At 33.7% G+C, this 21,415-nt stretch overlaps 3 protein-coding genes across 7 annotated transcripts; 2 read left to right on the top strand and 1 right to left on the bottom strand.

The window, feature by feature from the left end:
• Positions 1–571: 571 nt before the first annotated feature.
• Positions 572–6,269, top strand: LOC8273751 (probable glucan 1,3-beta-glucosidase A). Of its 5 annotated transcripts, none has more exons than XM_002533520.4 (11): positions 572–1,010; positions 1,376–1,502; positions 1,621–1,736; positions 1,854–1,973; positions 2,619–2,804; positions 3,257–3,415; positions 3,655–3,824; positions 3,914–4,069; positions 5,010–5,362; positions 5,583–5,762; positions 5,956–6,269. In XM_002533520.4, the coding sequence occupies exons 2-11, from the start codon at positions 1,427–1,429 to the stop codon at positions 6,039–6,041; spliced, it is 1,602 nt and encodes a 533-aa protein (XP_002533566.3). In that variant the 5' UTR covers positions 572–1,010; positions 1,376–1,426; the 3' UTR covers positions 6,042–6,269. The 5 variants fall into 5 exon arrangements, with proteins under 5 accessions (XP_002533566.3, XP_025015614.2, XP_025015613.2 ...); XM_015727999.3 differs by lacking the exon at positions 572–1,010 and adding an exon at positions 1,025–1,280; XM_025159846.2 differs by lacking the exon at positions 572–1,010 and having other exon boundaries at positions 1,024–1,502; positions 2,664–2,804.
• LOC8273750 (magnesium-transporting ATPase, P-type 1) lies at positions 6,144–13,953 on the bottom strand. Its single transcript, XM_015727998.3, has 8 exons — positions 13,384–13,953; positions 13,172–13,288; positions 11,700–11,926; positions 11,407–11,618; positions 11,183–11,285; positions 9,217–9,587; positions 8,059–8,557; positions 6,144–7,502 (listed from the first exon to the last, which is right to left on the bottom strand). Exons 1-8 carry the CDS (start codon positions 13,574–13,576, stop codon positions 6,354–6,356), a joined length of 2,871 nt encoding a protein of 956 aa, XP_015583484.1. The 5' UTR covers positions 13,577–13,953; the 3' UTR covers positions 6,144–6,353.
• Positions 13,954–15,840: 1,887 nt separating this feature from the next.
• Positions 15,841–16,489, top strand: LOC8273749 (histone H3.2). Its single transcript, XM_002533518.4, has one exon. The coding sequence runs from the start codon at positions 15,946–15,948 to the stop codon at positions 16,354–16,356; it is 411 nt and encodes a 136-aa protein (XP_002533564.1). The 5' UTR covers positions 15,841–15,945; the 3' UTR covers positions 16,357–16,489.
• The last annotated feature ends 4,926 nt before the right edge of the window (positions 16,490–21,415 follow it).

Here is a 21,415-nt window from a genome sequence, read left to right as displayed (position 1 = left end):
CAATATGTATAAATCAAGATCATGCTTCAAATTGTAATCTCATAATTTTTATTAACAATTCATCACAGAATAATACACTTCAATATTTCAACATTTATCTATTCTTCAAATTAATTTTTAAAACTCAAGAAAGTTAAAAGAAAAATAAATATCAAACCATCCGGATTGATACAAGAAATGAATCAGTATATATAGTGTAGTGGGCGTCGTTTATGCAGGGGGAGTGGTGGCAAGATTAATGTTGTCCATGCATGAACCTCCACGAACTCCAAGGAACAAAAAAGGCAGAAACAAGTCCCATCCAACATATGTGATTCTTGAAGGTCGGCTACATAAAGATTCTATTTGCCTCTCAATAATTCACTTCTTTTCAAAATTTTGCATAATTGACAATTTCAGGAAGCATATTGACACTATGTATAATCACCACAATTTTACGTGACTCAAGTTCAGATTAAACAAAATTTATTTCATCAAGTAACTCTTACATGAAATCATCAATAACTTCATTTTAAATAATTTGTCAATAAGAACAGAAGAATTGATTTGATGTTTATTTTATGTTATGACAAAAAGCTTGAGCTAAGCCTGCGACCAGCAAGAGTTACAGTTGAAAAAAGAGAATCTATAAAACCGAAAAGGCCTAGCCGAACTCAGAGTCAGTCTGTAGCATCTCTGTTTTACAGGCACAAACTACAGCAAGGAATGTACTAGATACAGAAAAGTAGCAATTACACAACAAAGACAAAAGCAAAAGCCATGTTTGATTAGCAGAGATAAGGCGGTTACACCACCACAAGTTTTTACCCTTTTCTTGGTCGCCATGATGAAATTCACTCCCTTTTCCTGCTTAAAGCACAGGGCCATTCTTTTTTGACCTTCTAAACCTTTCTCAGATCAGCCAATGAAATTATATATCAACCAACCAAAGTCCCTGTTTAACTAAAAAGGAAAATAAGGAAAGAAGGAAAAAATAAATAAAAAGAAACACTTCCAAATCTTCAAGCAAAGTAAATCCCTTTTTTCTTTTTCTATTTCCGTGCACATCTAAACACTTTTTGAAGACCTCCCTTTTTGTTTTAATTCCTTTGCCATCCAGACACATTGTTCTTTTCTTCTTCTCTTATTTTATTCGGTCTTTCTTTTTGTTTTGACATTCTTTATGTAACACACTAATGGAGTTGTAAAAAATTTCATATTTTATGTTTATGTACCAGCTGACATTAAGAAAAGGGAAACCCAAGATATATGTGTTATGCTTGTTTACAGTGTTGAATTTGGTATTAATTGTTTGATAAGAAAAGGATTTATAAAAATTCCCTCAAGTGGGTTCTGAATGATGTTTCTTTTTTTATTTTTTTGTTGGTTGTTGCAGATGGGTTCTATATTTTGGCTTGTTTGATGCTGTAGGAGGGCCTCATTCTTCATGGAACTTGTTTTCGGCAAATGGGTATTTGCATTTTCACTTTCTTGTTGGGCTATCTTAGCCGGAGTATACTCAGGTGAGCTTGTCTTTTCATTTACTTGGATTCTTTAGTGTGCCTTGAAAATTCTGTGTTTAAGCATGTGACTGAACTAAATTTTGTAATTGGTTTCCAATGTTGTATTGCTTGATACAAGTGGAAGGACTGAGAGAAGATTCTAAAGTTAGAGGAGTGAACTTGGGAGGTTGGTTGGTTGTGGAAGGTTGGATTAAGCCTTCACTATTTGATGGCATTCCCAACGGCGACATGCTTGTGAGATTCTTTTCCAAAATCTATTGTTCCTTTATTCTTTACTTTTTCTTCTGCTACATTTTTTCTACGGTTATTTATGAATTTTTCATCGATCCCTTTCCGAATGTTGGAATGTAGGATGGTACGGAGGTTCAACTTAAGTCAGTAATATCGCAGAAGTATTTGTCCGCTGAGAATGGGGGTGGCATGGGTGTTACAGTTGATAGAGATGCTGCTTCTTCATGGGAGACCTTCAGGGTGAGATGCCTGATCAAATTGTGCATGCTTCATTCATGTGTAAATTTTATCTTTCATGGTATCTTTTGCAAATTGCCAAGTCACCTTTTCCCCTCATTTCACATTTCTGGCAATACAATGTAGTGCGTAGTTTTTATTGATGCTTAAGCTGCAAAGTTAGTCCTTTCCAATTTATCAAACTTAATAAGTTTAGCTCTTTCCTGAGTTCCTCTTTGTAGCCAAGACTGCAAGTTAGATTTGGTTACTTAATTAGGAGGATCACTGAAAAGGTCAATATGTTTTCGCGTAAAGTTTCTTTCTTTGGCGTTTTATTCTTAAAACAGGCATGCCCTCTCTCATGTCCTCTTCCTGGGACAATTATATTCAATCTGATATGGTGTAAACTAAATGGACAGCTGTTCTATGGCACAATTTTCTATTACCTGTATGGAGATGGGGGTTCTAGCCCTCTAGGTAAGGTTCTTAAATTGTAGTATTAGTTTCACCAGTTGTATGCAGATTGTGATCTCTTGTCTATTATCATTATTAATAAATTATAAGGCCATATGCATTCTTAAAACATGGAGGTCAAGAATTGAGGCTGTTTAAGTATTAGTTTATTCTGACTATTCAGACAAGTTATCGTACTGGTTTATTCTCCTGCAGTTATGGAGACACTCTGAATTAGAATTTCAGCTCCATACTTCTCAGGGCCAGTTTCTAACATGTGATGGTGAAGGGTGCTCAATCTCTGCAACAGCGAACTCATCTTCAGCAGGGACTACATTTTTTATTGAGAGAAATAACAACAATAGAGTTCACATAAAACTTAATAGTGGCACCTATCTACAGGTGATATATTCTGATATTTCCCTTTGATTTCAGGAAAAGATAAAAAGTTTAAATGTAGATATAGTCACTTTTGGTGCATACTTGCATTGGTAAAGAATGATAGTATAATTGCACATTTGCCAATAGGATTGAAAAGTTCAAACCATCCAATTTCAAAGTTTTCAATGTCTCTTGGAAAAGCTATTTTTTCATTGTCTTGTCTTTTGCTTATTTTTTATTTTTCTTTTTTCTTTTACGTGGGGTGTTTGTGTGTTTGGGAGAATGGAAAATTAGTTTCTGTGGAATAGTTGGCTATATAACCATAACATATCTGCAAAACAAGCTTGTAGTCTACTGTATCAATAATGAATCTACAAGGAAGTATCCAGATAGCATTCAAGATAGCTGATGCTTAATCGTCTTTTCATGTTGTTCTAAAGGTTTTAATATTGCATAATGGCATATATTTTTAGGCTTCAACAGGGAACCAGCTTAGAGCGGACTATCCAGGGAAACCAGGATGGGATGATAATGCAGCCACATTTGAGATGACCGTTATAGCAAATAACTTGCATGGAGATTACCAACTTGCAAATGGGTATGGACATAGCAAGGCCAAAGAGATTCTAAAGGTGAATTTCTTGTTTTCTATTTCACTATATATTATTCATATTTTCTTCTTCGGCTTATGTTAAACAATTATCTTTATGTACAAAAATCACATAATCGATAATTAAGACAATATACAATATAAGATTTTGAATGATGAGGACAGTATGATTACTATCCTGTATTTACCAAATGAGACTAAAAGATAGGACTGGCAGTTTCACTTTTTGTTTATTGTAACTTTTTTCCTTTTTAACTGCAGAAACATAGAAACACTTTTATTACAGTAGAAGATTTCAAGTTTCTCTTTAAACATGGAATAAACACTGTGAGGATCCCTGTTGGTTGGTGGATTGCTTTCGATCCTGATCCTCCAGCTCCATTTATAGGAGGATCCTTGGAAGCTCTAGATAATGCATTCTCGTGGGCACAGTAGGTCCAGTGTTTTGTTACTTTTTTGGACCATTAACCCTTTAAACTTCATATTTCCTTTCAATATGTATCTGAAAACTATGGTGCAGAGCCTATGATATAAGATGCATAATTGACCTACATGCGGCTCCTGGCTCTCAAAATGGCATGGAACATAGTGCCAGTAGAGATGGTACAACAGGCTGGCCTACTTCTGCTGACTACATCTCACAAACACTGAATGTTATAGACTTTCTAGCTTCAAGGTAAATTTTAGATAAGTTCTTATGTTGTTTACAGTCTACTGATTACTAAGTTACCCCAATTGTAAGAACATTAAAAGATTACTTAACAGAGAATTTTGGTTGGCTGATGGTGAGTATGAAAAACTGTTTTTTGTTGTAATAAGAAACTATCTAAGAGAAGGTTGTACTTCTCAACTTTGTTTGTAAGTGGGAAAAATTTTTCAGTTATGCAACCATATATGTCACGAGTGTTATTCACTATATAGAGTTGCAATGGTAAAAATTTATTCATCCTCACAGAAATAAAGAAACAGAGACATGTACTGGACTACCTCTAACAAAAACTGTTAACTTTATGCATCTGTGAATGGTGGGTGGTTACATCTTCCTCATTATAAGCGAGAAGCTTCATTCAGGTTCTTGGCCTCTTGGAGTCGCACTTTTCTCTTCTCTGACATGTCTTTCCTCAATGTCTAAAATGTCGAAATAGTTTGTGTAACAACACTCTCATCATGTCACAAAATGCAACTTGAAAAATATGGCTTCATCTATCTTTTAAGACTCACTACATTTGGCTCATTTAGATCGTTCTCCTTTTTATAACTCTTTTTTTCTATTTCCATTCATGTATGCTGCAAACATATTGTTTGATAGACCATAGTGGTGCTTCATAGAATGTAATGGAATGGATAGAATAATAAGCAAGAATTTCATTGTATTGTACTTCTCTAAGATCTACCAAAGAACTCTCAAATCTTTGGTAATACCTGATTACCTGGTAAGTTAATTCACCTGGATAAACCTTTTTTCTTAAAAAAAAAAGAAAAAAAATCACTCGGATAAACTCAACACAGAAATCTGTTAATTTTTGTCTAGAAGCCTTCTGTCTTGTGGCAACTGTAGTGGACATGCTTTGTAATCCTTTAGTAAAGAGCTTAATTGAAAAGTTTTTCATTTGCAGGTATGCAAGACATCCTGCCTTGCTGGGAATTGAGCTTCTAAATGAGCCATCTGCTGCTTCAGTTCCTTTGGAAGTTTTAGTTCCATATTATAAACAAGGCTATGAAATTGTTCGCAAGTACTCACCAAATGCTTATGTCATCATCTGCCAAAGAATTGGCAATGCCGATCCACTGGAACTTTACCAGGCTAATATAGGCTCTCATAACATTGTAGTTGATTTGCATTACTACAATCTTTTTGACACTTTCTTTGTCAATATGAGCTCCGAGGATAATATCCAATTTATATACAAGAGCAGAGAAGCGCAGCTACAGGCTCTAAACAGTGCTAATGGTCCACTTATTTTTATAGGTGTGGCACTCCTTTCTTTTTGTTTCTTTTTCGTCTTTTAAATGCATATATATTGAGTCTCAGATTCATACCTTGTTGCAAATGAAAATGAAGTTTGTTTTTTCCTATGCTGCTAAAAGACTAAGATGTAAGAATTAATGAAAGTCACTTTATTTTTTTGATGCAACATCTTTGATACAATGTAAGTGTGGCATCTAAGTCTGGAATTTGTTGGTTTTAGGCGAATGGGTGAACGAATGGAATGTGACAAGTGGATCGCAGACAGATTATCAAGATTTTGGAAAGGCTCAGCTTGAGGTTTATGATGCAGCTTCCTTTGGATGGGCATACTGGACTCTCAAAAATGATAGGAAACACTGGGATTTTGAATGGAACATTAGGAACCGTTATCTCCAATTTGGTAATAAATTAACCTCATCTCTTTTATATCTTTTCAGAAAAATTAAAACTCGAGTGACACACAGACACACACAAAACAGGATGCAGTAATGACTGGTTTAAAAAGCTGGAATTAGTCCATTTTTCTTATAGTTCTCCTAGTCTTGTTAACAACCTATTTTGCAAGTCTGAGCTGATGCAATATATTTATGCAGGTAATTCACCAGCCAAGGAAATTTTCAACAGAGTAGCATTGCTTGGATTGGTCTCTACTTGCTTCTTTCTGCATCATTTAATTTAATGGAACAGACAAGAGTTGATATGATCCAGAGATAAAGAGGAAAATCTACAAGCGGATTTCTTTCTTTTTCCCTTGTTTCCTTTATGTTCTTCTTGGACAACATTTCATTCATACTGCAAATTTGCAGGGTCAGTAATATCTTACCATAAATGCCAATCAGCCTGTAAAAAACATGGAACTATTAAATTCTTATCCTCAATAATATACAAAGGGGAATAAATTTTTTCACCTGGTCTCTCTCTCTCTCTCTCTCTCTCTCTCTTGGCTATTTCTTGCAAAATATACTTTCTTGTAAAGTTGTATACTATTTCTCTAAAGCCATTTTTTGTAAATGAAAATATACACTCTCTTGACCACTTGGCCAACTGTAAAATATCCTAGAAAAAGTAAAACTAAAAACCCAAAATATGACAATGGTAGACTAGTAAATCCCATAAATCTTCCTATTATTGTGAACGGAAATGCAATTCCAATAGCCGAAATGACAATCGTTGAACAGAGCACTGGCCATGAGGCAATTTCCTGAATGAAAGGGATTTTCTCTGTCCGAATCAAGTGAAAAATGAGCGTCTGCATCAGTAGCCCTTCAACGAACCAAGCAGAATGGAAGAATTTGTCGTAAAGATCCTCGCTTTCGTTGTAGTAAAAGCGAAGGAATAGAAGGTTACCTATATCACATAGAGTGCACACAGGGCCATTCCATAATATGAACATGGGTAAGCTTTTATGAGACAATTTCTGCGGAGTTTTCACATAATCTTCTTCCAACTTGTCCCATGGAATTGCAATTTGACCCACACTATAAATGAAAGTTTGTGCCAGGAGCTGCCTTGGAGTCAATGGTTCAAAATCTAGCAGCTGAGTTGCTATAAGAATTGAAAGAACACTTCCTACATTGGCAACAACCGACATTTTAATGTACTTCATGGTATTACCGAAAGTGAGACGACCATGCTCGACCCCATCAACAAGGACGTTGAGATCTTTCTCTAGTAATATGATATCAGCAAAGTCTTTCGCAACTGATGCCCCTGAGTCGACGGAGATACCTACATTGGCAGCATCTATTGCAAGTGAGTCATTAATCCCATCTCCCAGGAATCCAACTACATGGTCATCAACTGTTTGCAAGGATTGTACCACTCGGAGTTTCTGAGTTGGGGTCAGCCGTGCAAGTACTGTTGCTCTTTTAACAGTCTCGTGAAAGTCATCCTGATTGAGTTCCTCGAGCTCTGGTCCTGTTGTTACATAGGCGGTTCTAATCCCAAGTTCTTCACAGATCCTTACTGCCAGGGATAGGGAGTCACCTGTTAACACTTTTGCTTTTACTCCCTTCTCTGCAAGCCTCCACAAAGCTTGCTTCGCTGAGTCCTTTGGTGGATCAAAGAATGCAACTACACCAAGGAAAACCATATCTGTTTCAGTGGCCTCATCTTCAGCGGTGCATGGATCACTTCTTTGCTGCAACATTACAAATAAAAAGAAAAATTGCAAGTGAACAACTCAAGCCTTAGTCCGAGGTTTTTAATGTAGTTGGGATTGATTTCTGGAAACAACCCCACGCTCCCATAAAGCATGGAAGTGCTGGTATCTTCATTTAAATGCTGGTCTGCTGCAGTATGATGTCAAAAAAAAGATGGCTTATGCCGTTCATTAGAAAATAACAACAGTGAATCATATTGCGCAGTGCACCAGTTGTAATTATAAATGATTCAAATGCATCCAAAACACCATGAAACTCATACTCCCAACTCCCAAGATAGTGACAGTGGTTCAGCTTAAGTTAAGGAATCAAAAGAAAGGATTAACAGGCAAATAACAGGAAGGCTGGCCTGTATGGTATACAGTTCTAGTCTGCCAATAATGGATGTAATGAAGACTGAACTGAAAAGAAAGGTTGATCGTATCTTTCAGGAAATTAATCAAGTTCATAAAACTTGCAAATAAAAACCATCTATTAAATCTAACAAAAAAAAAAATAAAAGAGAAGAAGAGCCAAAACGAGATTCATACATACCATTCCAAGCCTTTTTATTGCAACTCCTATAATCCTCAAGCCCTGGTCGCTTAAATCTTCTCCCATATTTAGAATCCTGCGGTAATCTTCTGAAGAGAATGTGGTCATGGTGCCCCTATCAACATGGTCAATAAAAGAGCAAACTTTCATTATTTCTTCCAATGCTCCCTTAGTTACCATGTATCTATCAAGAACTTGGCTATTTCTGCCTTTTGCATCTGACTCAGTTTCCAAAATAACAGATACTCGTCTTCGTGTAAAATCAAAAGGGATCTCATCTATTTTCCTATACTTGGAGGGCTGGAATCTGTATCCATTTGTGTACGCGAATGCCAAGATAGCATCATCTAGAGGATATTTTTGATCTGTCTTGAAGTAAGAGTTAAGGAATGCAAAGCGCAAAACCTTTTCTTTTGGTGAACCCCAGCTGTCAAGATGATTAACCACAATTGCACGGTTCATGGTCAGTGTACCGGTCTTGTCCATGCATAGTATATCCCTGAATGATACCCCAAAAAGAAATTAAAAATTGAGAAAAGTAAGATTAGATGTTAAGTTAATAACATGAATATATATTCTGTCAGGGTGTTCACAGCTAGGTGAATGGAAATGGCTTGACTTAAGTTGGTTCCTTCATTATTTCTTTGTCTAGGATAGCAGGAGCTCTTTTCAATTGCATTTATATTCTTTTGCAGTGTGAACTAGAGCTGCATGCATAGAGCATTCAGTTTTTTCCATACCTCTATCTAGTTGCATTTGTTTAAATTTGAGCTGTATTTCATGAATAAAATAGCCTGGAAATTATTTTCCTTTTTATAATTTATGCATTTCTCCTCAAGAAAAATTAGCTAAGTTTCCTGTAAGTGTTCAATAATATAACTCCTTTTTTCCAATGTGAAAATGTCAGAAAATGCAATGTTAACATAGAGCTGTCAAATCCTACTCAATAGATCATCTGATATTTTGTTCTCGGTGTATTATACTATCCAACAGCTTATAACATCAGATGCTTGAAAATTATCAGACGAACTGAAGTTGATTTACATGTGTTAACGGTTCTTCCACACTTAATTTAGTAACATCAAAATAATCGGCTTTTATTCATCAATAATGTGGGTGCGGGTGCCAAATATTAAAATGAAGTGATTCTGGACTTACATGGATCCCATATCTCGTATAGCAGCTAAGCTTTTGACAATACATCTGTCTTTCGCCATGGCAACTGCTCCTTTTGCAAGACTTGTGTTAACAATGAGGGGAAGCATATTAGGAGTTAACGCACATGCCACTGAGAGTCCAAAAAGAATACTCTCGCTCAAGTCGCGTGATTTATTGTAAGAAGTCACAATTATTATTGTCATTACTATAAGCATAACACCAATAAGGACATAGGATGTTCGCCGAATGCCATTCTCGAATCCATCTGGTGGTTTCTGCTTCCCGATAGTTGAGAACATGGTACTCATGTATGTCTTGGATCCAGTGGAAACAACCAGACCTGTCCCACTACCTGATACCACGTTTGTACCCTGAAATACATTCAAAACTCACATATTTCAGAGTGTTGTGGATGTGATAGCCCATTACTGCTTGCATAGAGGTTGAAATACATACTCAGAAAACCACGTAAGTTCTGGCCACGAAAATCCAAGCACGCATGAAAGCAATGTTATAAGAATTATACCAGGAGGAAAAGATATATCTATTGTTATTTCAATTGCTATTGTAATCTCCAATTTTTTGGTAAAGCAATTTTGAATACATGAGGATTTCCTTTAAAAAAATCCTTTCCTCTTTCTTTTTCTCCATTCCCATTCATTGTTTAGATAGTCTCTATTTTACTGTCAGACAAATGTCCGTTCTTGTTATTATCCAGTAATGAATTGGAAAAGTAATAAGCACCTGATATCTTTGTTCCAGTTCAACAATAAACAAACGTTTTGATGAAATAATTCATACATGATAAAAGAAATGAATTAAAACAAAAAAAATATGCAGCAAAATTGATATTGATCTTTACATTATATTAAGAATCAAGTTATATGTTTCAGATTTTCTCGAAACTCCATATGAAGTGAAAACGACAACTATAGTTCCGAGGCTTTAGTATCATTATCGTGTGAACCTTTTTGAAATGAATGCAGCTAACTCTCAACTTCACTTTGTTTTTCCTTTTTAACTTCTTCATTTGCTTTCTCCATGTTCGTTTTCGTCGCAAGACTCAAAAAGTAGGCAGCTTTCCATATTCCTTGCCTGTTCTTATGACTTTAGGATGTCAATCTTAAAGAGTAACTAACTCTAAAAGAAATATATTCAGCTCATATCTCGACTCCTAATAAACAATATATGAACTTCTCCAATAAATGTTAGGGGTCGAGTCCTCATATTGTTTGCAGGATCAAGATCCTACTGACAACATTATATATAATTATGGATAGGCCTGACTAACAAGAGCGGAAATCAAAGTCATATTCATGTGCTCTTCTTCTTTTCTCTAAGCAATGCTTCTTGCAAATTAAATTGTAAAATATAAATATGTAAATTGATGGCTCTATACCAGCAACTTTCTATTTAGCTATGGTTCTATATCTAACATATTGTGATATCATATGGGTTTACTAAACGACATTTGGCCCAGGCAGTCATATACTATAATAACGACTACAGAGAGAAGGCAACATATGATGGTAGCAAAGCTTGGTGCTTCACTCATTGCGCTCTAGGAATGGTCTTACCTTTGCAGCCTTCCCCCTGGCACTGCAAGCTGGGAATTTTGTCGTTCAAATTATGACGCCAAGTCACTATGAAACAACCGTAGTAATGCACCTAGGTTCACCTTTACTAACATAAAATAAATGTTCTATATGAATGCCAAACTTTTCCAGAATTCCACAATAACTCTTAATTTGGACTACATCATTTTCAAAACCTTCAGACAAAGGTTGCACCAATGCTGCTATTTGAATATTTGTCTTTCCCAACTTCAAATGCTATGATACTACCAGAAACAAGTAATTTTTAGTCCATATCTATTACCTTTGTTTTAATCATTTCAATTACCTTATGACGATGAAAACAAGAAATCTACCAAAAACAGTGCAATGACAGGATTAGTTATACTTACCATGAAACAAATATTCTTTAGCTCTAGCAAAGGAGTGCTCGCATTTTCTTTGGTGTTAGCTGTCTTTTCAGTTGTCCAGGACTCGCCTGTTAATGAGGACTGACTGTTCAAAAAGCAGGGTGTGATAATGTTCTATAATTAGCTGTACAGGAGAACATAGGAATGCTATAAAGAAATTAAAATCCATGATCTAGAAAAGAAGGCAGAGTTTTAGAGGTCTATACCTTACAACAAGTTGCTTAGAAGATAATAATCTCACGTCGCCTGGGAAAAGGTCCCCTGGTTCGAAGATGACAATGTCCCCAGGAACAATATCTCTTTGATCAACTTGAACTACTAACTCTGTCTGAACAACTCTACCTGCACATCTTTGAACTTTTACTGGACACTTCACAAACTCATAGAGTTTCATGGCAGCTTTTGAACTACTGTTTTCCTGTAAAGTTCATTAAAATCAGAAAAATCCTTGTTTAAGAAAGAGAAGGCACTTGCAACTAACAAGTTAAGCAACATCTACCTGGTAGAATCTAAGGCTCACACTAATAAAAACCAGAATGAGCAAGATGCATCCATTTGGACTGTCACTAGTTATGTATGACAGTGCTGACAGCACAATCAAAATAATATTAAAAGGATGGAAAAAGGCAGTCCACAGAAGATGCCACCAGCTTGGAAAATGATATTCTAGAGGAACATTTGGACCATTTTCTTTCAGTCTCCTCTCAGCTTCACTGAAGCTCAAACCTGCACAAAGTAAATAGATACTTAGCATAGGAAAGCATATGAAGATCAAGTTGTTTTATGAATTGGTGTTTTCACAGACGCTATAAGGAACACAAAATAGCATTCTCATAAAGCATGTCAATCAAATATTTAAGAGAAAAAAAAAATCTCTTTCTAGCCAGAGATCGCAAGCATCCTAAGAAGGACTAGTAGTGAAAGAGATTTTCAGGTTATATCTGTCAACATAGTTATTTGTGATAATCTTTCAAGTGCCTGTAAGTGTATAACCTGATTAATGAATGGCAAAGCACGCACAGAAGCTTGGTGCAATTTATATAGGGATAAGTCTTAACCTATTATTTTTATCTGCTAGATATTACTCTTCATATTATGAAGCTATTAGAAAGTCTAAACCTAGAAAGAAAGTTTTCCCAGCAAACAAGAACTTGTTTAGGGAAGTTTAGTATTCTAAAGTAAATACAGGAATTCAAGTAATACTTCCTCTAATATACTAAATTTTGAATGCTATTTGGTGCGGAAATACACTTTTCCACACTACACTGAGACTGTACAATTAGAATCTGTTTATAAACAATGATCACCCATTTAATTTAAATGGGAAAGTAATCACATTGGCACCTTTGCAGCAAGATATGGAAGAATGGCATACTTCATCGGAGAATAAAGATACTTTCACAAGTGGGGCATCTAAAATAGAAAGTAAAGTATTAAAAGCATCCTTAACTTCAAGGGAGGGATGTGCATAATATCATAGCAATGTTGCAAACTCATTGGAACACTTACATATTTATGACAATAATTTTACTTTTCCAATTGAAAATTGTGGCATTTTTGGCTCTATCATATTCCCAAGCACCATTCAATATTCTTTCATTGAAGGAGCACCAATATTGATTTGTAATTCTGTAAATAATTTGTCAAGAAATAATTTAGGTTGAAAAAGAGAGAGATGAGGAAGAGGAAGAAGCTAGGATATTTTGATTAAGATTGCTTTCCATACAAAATTAGTCAGTTTCGAGAACAACAGGAGCTAGATCATGTTGACCGAAGGATTAACCTGATTGAGTCTCTATCACACTACCTAACTATTCCAATGTTTAATTCACACACTTTGATTACCAATTGAACTACTCTTATTACCGTATCAAACAGGGAGAGTTCCTTTTAACAGACATTTCCTCAAACACATCAAGTTATCAACAACACAAAACCAAAATAGAAAAAGAAGCAAAGATGCATGCTCACCCCTTTCTGTAGATCGAACATACTCATAAACCAAATCTTTATCCGATTGCGCCAATGCATATAACCAAGAATATACTTTCTCCTCTTCATCAGTCCTTGCACCACCGTGAATTTTCTCTACTCAAAACAATAGAAACAACAGAAACCCATTTCAAGACCATTAAAATAGGAATATAACAAATAACAAACAAATTAATCGAAAAAAAGCTCACTTCCAGACAAAAGGCGACGCAAGTAATTAAAAACAGAAAACCCATTACTGGTAATGAAGTTTTCAGGACTTTTAACAAGGTCTTCGCGTAGAAGGAGAGCATGAGAAGGAAGGGCACTGTTGTTGCTGTGGCTGCTGTTATGATGGCTATGGTTATCTGAAGAGAAAATAGAGAAGAATTTAAGGAATCCCATAAGTGAAAAACTGTGCTATTAGTAGAGAAAAAGAAAAAGACCAGTTTAGAGAATACATAAAAGAGAGCATTATCGTAAAAGGGAAGTTGAAGATTTGAAGAGAAGGTACAGAAGAAATAAAATAAATGTTCAAGGTGATTTTTTGGGCTGTGCTTATCGATTTTTGTCTATATGTTATCTCTCTGTTTTCTCTAGCTGTAGACTTCAACTACCGAACTTTCAAGTGACCGTTAGGTGCGGCTGCTTTAAAATACCGTTAGGTTCTGCCTCCCTCTTTTTTTGTTTTGTAATTAGTCGACTTTCAACAAACACATAGACTACAATTAAAATTGGTTTATGACTTTACTCAGATTAATCGGAGATTAACACATAAATTTGTCTGGTTCTTTTTCTTTATATGTGATATCATCAAAAATCTAGAAATTTTAGGTGAATTCATACGTAAACAAAAAAACCGACCGGTAATATTATTTAATTAAAAATTATATTTATATTAATTTATTTATTCCTATTAACTATTTATAATTAAAACTTAATCAATATAGATACAGCATATGCATAATGTCATAGATAATGTCACATGTCAATGCAATTCTTCTCATTGTAAAACCTTTGTCTCAATAAATGGCACGTCCCCAATAATATGAACCCATTAGATTTCATTTATCATTTCCCTAATCTTTTGCCGCCAAATTGTCTCTCTACAAATTATACATCTCAATTGTTTTATTTGTAATCTTAGTATCTGTTTTCCTTTTCTTTTTTTATTCAACTTTGTAATTTTCTATAATAAATCTTTATTGTAATTACATTAATTATGTTGTATTTGATTGAAATAAATTCTATAAAATTTATTTAATAAATTAAGACCTTATGTAAGTCCAGTACCATTTAACCTATTATCCTATTTTGCATGCCATTTTACTTTGGGTTTAAACTGGTTAGCCATGTTGAAATCACCCCAAATATAATTCCTTAGCCCAATTACTATACATAATTGATAAATTAATGGATTGTCTCCAAATTTAAGAAAATGCACTTCACGCACATTTATGGGCAATCTGTATTAAAAACTAGGCATTGCAAATTAAGGACTGACAAATTAGCCGGTTTTATTTTTGTATTTACAGGGCGACAACTTAATTAGCTTGCAGTTTAGCTATCATTAGGTTTTTCTTTTTAAGAAGCAAAAGCAGAAGCATTATCAACTGCAGATTGTTCAGCAACTAAAGGAATTGAATTAGAACTAACTAAATCCTCAGATGTAGATAAAGCAAGTTGAGCTAAAGCATAGGCAACTGTTAATTAGCTTGCACTTTAGCTATCATTAGCATTTGACTTTATTAATTTATGTAAGCTTTATGGGCAAAATCATATTAATTTTAAGGAATAAATTGCAATTTGCCACTAATATTGCCATATAGGCTCAATTTAATCTTTCTTTTTAGAAAAATTTATAGGTTTTTTAATTTTAAAATTTTTATATATTTATTTTAAATTAATTATATTTAGAAAAAAATGAGAGAGCAAGAATTGATCTTCTTTAAAAATAAAATACAATTAAAATTTATATTATAATTAAAAATTAAAAAATAAATAGTTGTTAAACCTTATCGCCTTTAGCACACTGCTACTGTAACTATCTCTTTTATTGTCATTATTAAAAAAAAATAGTAAGAACACTGTAATAATATATTTTTTTATTATATTTTATTTATATATTGATTAAATATTAATATATACTTTTTAATTTAAAAATAATTTAAAATAATTTTTATTTTATTTTTTTCATTCTCTTTCCATAAAGTATGTAAGTTACAAATTCTCATTTTTATAAAGAAAATATAGCTAATTTAAATTAAATATGAAAAAGATAAATTAAAATATCTAAAACTCTAAAAAATTAGCTAAATTAATCTCAATCAATAAAGTTAGATGCCAACTTTATTCTTAATTTTAATCCCATCTAACCCAGCCAATGCCTTTCTATAAAATTAATTTCCCAACATTTTAATTTTTTTTTTGGAATAAAAATATCTTAAATTTTTTGTAGAGCCAAACAAGCGGCAAAGGTCCCGGCCATAACAAACTAAGCTTATTGGTCACTTCACTTTACACACGGATCGCAATCCACGCCACTCGCCTCTAAACAGTTACGAACTGTCCGATTCTCAACCAATCCAACGGCCTATATTCCCTCTACCCAAAATTTCAAAATCCCACCACATTTTTTCTCTGCCTGCCTTTGTCATCTATATGCTATAAAACAAAAGCTAAAAGAGTTTTGAATCTCACCAAATTTTCTTTCATTTTCTTTTCTATTGCTAGGCAAACAAACAGAAGCATTCAGTTTTTTGCTTTTCGGTGCGATGGCTCGTACAAAGCAAACAGCTAGAAAATCAACAGGAGGAAAGGCTCCAAGGAAACAACTCGCTACAAAGGCAGCAAGGAAATCAGCACCAGCAACCGGAGGAGTGAAGAAGCCACACAGGTTCAGGCCAGGAACTGTAGCATTAAGGGAAATTAGAAAGTATCAAAAGAGCACAGAGCTTTTAATTAGGAAGCTTCCTTTTCAAAGGTTGGTTAGAGAAATTGCTCAAGATTTCAAGACTGATTTGAGATTCCAAAGCAGTGCTGTTGCTGCTTTACAAGAGGCTGCTGAAGCCTATTTGGTTGGGTTGTTTGAGGATACAAATCTCTGTGCCATTCATGCTAAGAGAGTCACTATTATGCCTAAGGATATTCAATTGGCTCGTAGGATTAGAGGCGAGAGGGCTTAGATTATATTTCTGATTTTTGTTTTCTCATCTATCTGTTATTTAGCTTTAGTTTTTGCATTTTGGGTTCTTCTTTAGACGTAAAATCATGTAAAAATGTATTTCGTACTGTTGAATCAGATATTATTGCAGTTTAGGTGTTTGTCAAAATGCTTATGTGGGGGAAAAACAAACTATTATTTCTGGTATTTCTTCAGTATTGATGGCTTGGATTGAATCAACTCGGGAAATTCCAGTTATGAGAAAAAAGATCAAAACTTTATGATTGGTTCTCAAGTGTACTGCTAGACACCATTGAAAAATTGCTCATGGAAAAGAAAATTTTCGTTGCTATCTAAGATGGCCTTATTTTTGATATTCCAAGTCTTTGAGGCAACCCAATTTCATATTTTGGCTCCATAGGACATTTGATGGGCTCAACTCAAGATTCTAGTGAGAATGGCTAGTGTTTGTACTGTTCAGTTGATGTGTGGATATGCATACAAGTTAATTAATTTACCCCAAAAGATTTGATAAGATGCAATTTATAAAGCAAACTGAACACGTTTATGCTACTAAGAGCGAAAACGATAGCACTTAAAAAGATAAAAAGCAGAGAGGATTGTCTCTTGTCTAAACAAATGGAGCAAATGGAGGATTGTTAATTTTTTTATTGTTTTTCTGCTTTTTCTCCGATCCTACTCGTTCTCCATCTTTTTCTCTCCTTCACTGAAGATATTCAAACGATCTAGGCATTGTTAAACCATTTACAATATCTTATAGGGCGAAGTAGCCAAATATATAACAAGAAAACTTATTATAGATCTGTTAAGTTAACTTTTGCTAATGATTAATAATGGATGAGTATTGAATGTTTGATATAAGTATTATTAATTATTGTTGGTATATATTTAATTTTATATCTATTATCTAAAATTTTATTTCAATAATATGTAATATAATATTATTAGTTAAACATGTTATATATATATATATAATTTAATTTTTATTATAATTGTTTAAAAAATTTTAAATTACGGTTTTTTAAAAAACATAAAAATCAAGTGAGAATTAGTGAAAATTAAAATAATAAAAATTAATAGTAAAATAATGACAAAGATTAATTTAATTTATTCAGTAACATAAATAAAATTATTGATAAAAAATTTCAAACTGGAATTATTATGAATTTGAGTTTTTCATTACTCTAACAGCCACCAACAACTATTCAAAAAAATAATAATTTCAAACACCTTTACATAGTTATTACTAACTTAAACATTCTCTACATTTGAAAAGTTTAAAAAAATTCAAATTCCGACATGACTGAAATATAAATGATTAATCTCTATTATGATTTAGACTTTGAAATTATTTTTATATATGAAATATTCAGCTATAAAAGTATAAATACAAACCTATAATACTCACAGTTGTAAGATTTTTTAGTTTTACACAATTTCTCCACCATTGATTACCACCACATCCAACGGCTATAAGTCTTTTCTGTTTTAATTCATATTCCATCTATGCTAAGAATCGATTTTCTCTTTACTTTCTTTGTTTTGATACTATTTTTATTTACTTTTTTATAGCATTATTCTTTAAAATTTTCTCTATATATATTTATTTATTTATATAATAAAATATATAATTTTTGTAATATCTCTCTTCAAACTGACCAGAGAGGTTTCACTTAAAATTGGCTATATAGATTTGTTAACTTTAAAGAAAATAAAAGTTTTTAAAGAAATTAAGTGTTTGGAGTTCAGTTAAAATATGTATTTTTATTTTGATTGAACATGATTGACAATGAAATAAAATGTGTTAACATTTTCACAAAAATAACATAGAATTTTTATGACATATAAAGATGCAACTCGTCCAAAATATTCCAAAATCTAAAATAATTCACTAGCCGTAAATGTTATTTTTTAAATGACTAAAATGTTAATTTAATCTAAAAATAACAAATCTAAGCAATTTTACATTTAAATCTGTAATGGAAGTTGGAGTAATATTTATTCCATTCTCTGATTGGTCCTCATAATCGAATATCATACGCCAGACTATTCCATCCTAGAAATATGGGATTGACCAGAGATTAATATCCACTATGACTGAAACTCTAGGAGAATGTGTCTTATAAGGACTCTAGTCATAGAGTCTGACCCGATCTAGAACTCTGAAGATGAATAAAGATACAAATCCTAATACGATTAAGACCACTTACAAAGGTGGAGTTCTTTTCTAAATAGACTATAAGACCTTCAACGTCTATATAAAAAATGAGAACATCACACTTACAGATTCATACAATCTTACATACTTATACACTTCAGTCACCCTTATACAAATTACTGATTTTATCATCAGAGTAAGTGGTCAAATAACCCCATCCGGTGCTTTCTAACATTTTCTTGCAGGTATTTCAGAGATCAAGGTCAATCTTTAAAAATTCTTATTAATAGTTCATTTCAACCAATCGAGTTATCATGTCTTTATAATTTTTCGGTTAATTTTGTTACTATGACAGTTGGCATTAGTTGACTAGCTTAGGCAATAGCCTTTTAACTTAAGTTAGTTATATGTCAGCTTCAACTTGAAGCCTTCTAGCTTGTATATGTTGTTGTTTTGCAGCTTTACCTTTGTATTGAATTTACACTAAATTTTTACAAAGTAATGAGAAGTTTTCTTTCTTGAAACTTTGTACACCAAATCAGCATTATGTTTTCAAATACCTAAGCGTCCATTCAGCTATACGCTTTGCCACAGCTTTTTTTCCACTTAATTTTTTCATATTAATAGAAAAAAATTTTAGCACGCAAAAAAAGTCATTTTCAAATAATTACATAAGGAGGTGAAATCATTTAAAAAGAAGAAAAGGATATTTGGTCAAATAATTTACTTTTTATTTATAAATCTCATATAGATATAAAGTAGATATATAATATAGTTTGAAATTTGATATGCATCATCTACTTGTGATTTTTTTTAATGAAACATGTGATTAGAATAATAAAATTCAACAATTGATTCATTGAAGGGAAAATCACACCAAATATGGTATTTTTTTTAAAAATGTAATTTTCTTACTGTGGTTTTATATATTGTTACATTTATACTTGTTCTCAATTTCTTTTATACCATTTTTTAATTTCTTTTGTTACGGTTTTGAGTTTTTAACAGGAAAATGGTTGCTTGAAGACAACTGAAACAACTGAAATAATGGAATTAAAATAGAAAGGAGATAAATCGTAATAGCGTCTGGAAGCAACTGGAAGTGAAAGTGAACGAGTTCACTTATGAGACAACTCTTGAGTTTCATGGTATATTATTACATGTAAGATTTGTTGGTAAAGAGAACAACACGCTTTCATCACAGCCCATCATGTAAGGTTTTTCTTGATGTTGAGGGAATTTTGAATAGGAAGGAAATAAAAATTAGTATATAAGAACATTTCTTTGAAAATCCAAAAGAATAAATTATTCGGAAAAAATTACCACAGAGAGTTCTTACATTTTAAAAAATTTCTACGATATTATCAAAACAATCATTTATAGAATTTAATGATTTCTAAGAGTGGATTCATTCTTTTTTCTTAATTAACGCGGTCCTGTAATTTATTACATGTGATTCATTAATAGTAAAATAATAAAAAAATAAAAAAAATTAAGGAATAAAAAGAAATTAATCGCTTGGATAGTATATCAACGTCTAATCTCCGGAAAAAGAAAAGGTTTCATCGGGACAATTATTTATTTCAAGATATTTTGTCTTTTTTTTTCTTTGAAGAAAAAAACAGAGAGAAAGGAATTGTGGGGAGGCGTCTCATCCCTAAGACTTGCTTGCTCTGTATGGAGTGTCCCGTGGTTCCTCGAGTGGCTGTTGAAGAGAATCCAACCACACTAGAATGGATGGTACAAAGTCTCCAGCTATCAAGGAGACGAAAAGCTATGTGCAGTAAAAGAAGAAAAGGTCGCCGACTGCTACTAAGAACCTAACAGAACTTTTCATTGAATTCCGCCAATATAAGATTAGCACCAACTGGGAATGGATCGATCCCAGACCGGTAGATTCCTTTGTCGCATATAAGCTGAGAGGAAGATGCAACTATTGAAAATGCTATAGAAGAAGTTCTTATCGAAAGAGAGTTCTCTTTCAAAAAGGACAGTAGTTACCAATCCTGTTTTGGTAGCTGGGCTTGTGCTTTGACGACTGCGAGGCTGTTTCGGCTCTTGGAGTAAGGGGAGAAAGGCATCTCTTGCATAGATTCTCAATCAATATGCCTTTTTGAAGGAATTGGTCCAAGGGTTGCGTTCACGGATCAAATAATCTATTATATAATATTACCGATCCCGATGATCTGCATACGATGTCTAAGCGCTAGGAGAAGGAAGGGGACAAGCAACCACACAACTTACACAGCACATGCAGCATACAAGCAAGGAGCGTCGCCCCGTAGGACCAACACCATTCAAAGGTGGGTGGCCCGCCCCTTATCAGAGAGGGGTTCTTATCTAAGGGATATGCGCATTACAAAGCAGCTAGTTATGTCGGGAAAGGTAGAAAGCCAATGGAAGATCTATATGGCTGGGTATTTGGATGAACTAAAAGATGATTCATTCAATCAATATATTCTCATAAAATGTACGATTCGCCCCAACTCTTTCTAAGTAAGAGCTCACCCTTACTTAGCTTAGTCTTCTCGAAGATACTTACTTAATTGGAGTCTTTACCCGCTCATTCCTACTCTAGGCACGAGCGAAAAGCTGCCACGTGAAGCTCATCGGATGACGAATAAAGAGCCTGGCCATCTTCGGTAGTCTCTGTTAGGGTTTCCGTTTCATGTGCACTCAAAAGGAAGGAAGACTGGTGCTACTATAGTAATGCCAAGCATACGAACAAAGGACTCTACCTACCCATACTGACGAATGAAAGAAGCTCAGTGCGGATGATAGGACAAGCAATAGTGGTTCTATTCTTGCTATGAAGCCAGAAGCCAAATAGGAAAAGGACGGCCGTATCCATATTGAAATAGGCAAGGCCAATCCATCTGTTTCAGCTGGTTCTAGGATCTGG

The sequence above is a fragment of the Ricinus communis genome, chromosome 7 (genome assembly GCF_019578655.1).
Source record: "Ricinus communis isolate WT05 ecotype wild-type chromosome 7, ASM1957865v1, whole genome shotgun sequence".
NCBI lineage: Eukaryota > Viridiplantae > Streptophyta > Magnoliopsida > Malpighiales > Euphorbiaceae > Ricinus > Ricinus communis.
This window is presented reverse-complemented; position numbering and strand designations above follow the sequence as displayed.

Bases quoted from the DNA above. Each gene is read 5' to 3' on its own strand.
- LOC8273751 (XM_002533520.4), top strand. From the start codon at position 1,427: ATGGAACTTGTTTTCGGCAAATGGGTATTTGCATTTTCACTTTCTTGT. The intron at 1,737-1,853 runs GTGAGATTCTTT...GTTGGAATGTAG, and splicing joins TTCCCAACGGCGACATGCTT to GATGGTACGGAGGTTCAACT. The intron at 4,070-5,009 runs GTAAATTTTAGA...TTTCATTTGCAG, and splicing joins ATAGACTTTCTAGCTTCAAG to GTATGCAAGACATCCTGCCT.
- LOC8273750 (XM_015727998.3), bottom strand. From the start codon at position 13,576: ATGGGATTCCTTAAATTCTTCTCTATTTTCTCTTCAGATAACCATAGC. The intron at 11,286-11,406 runs GTATAGACCTCT...CTTTTTGAACAG, and splicing joins TCTAAGCAACTTGTTGTAAG to TCAGTCCTCATTAACAGGCG. The intron at 7,503-8,058 runs GTATGTATGAAT...GTAATGTTGCAG, and splicing joins CAATAAAAAGGCTTGGAATG to CAAAGAAGTGATCCATGCAC.
- LOC8273749 (XM_002533518.4), top strand. From the start codon at position 15,946: ATGGCTCGTACAAAGCAAACAGCTAGAAAATCAACAGGAGGAAAGGCT.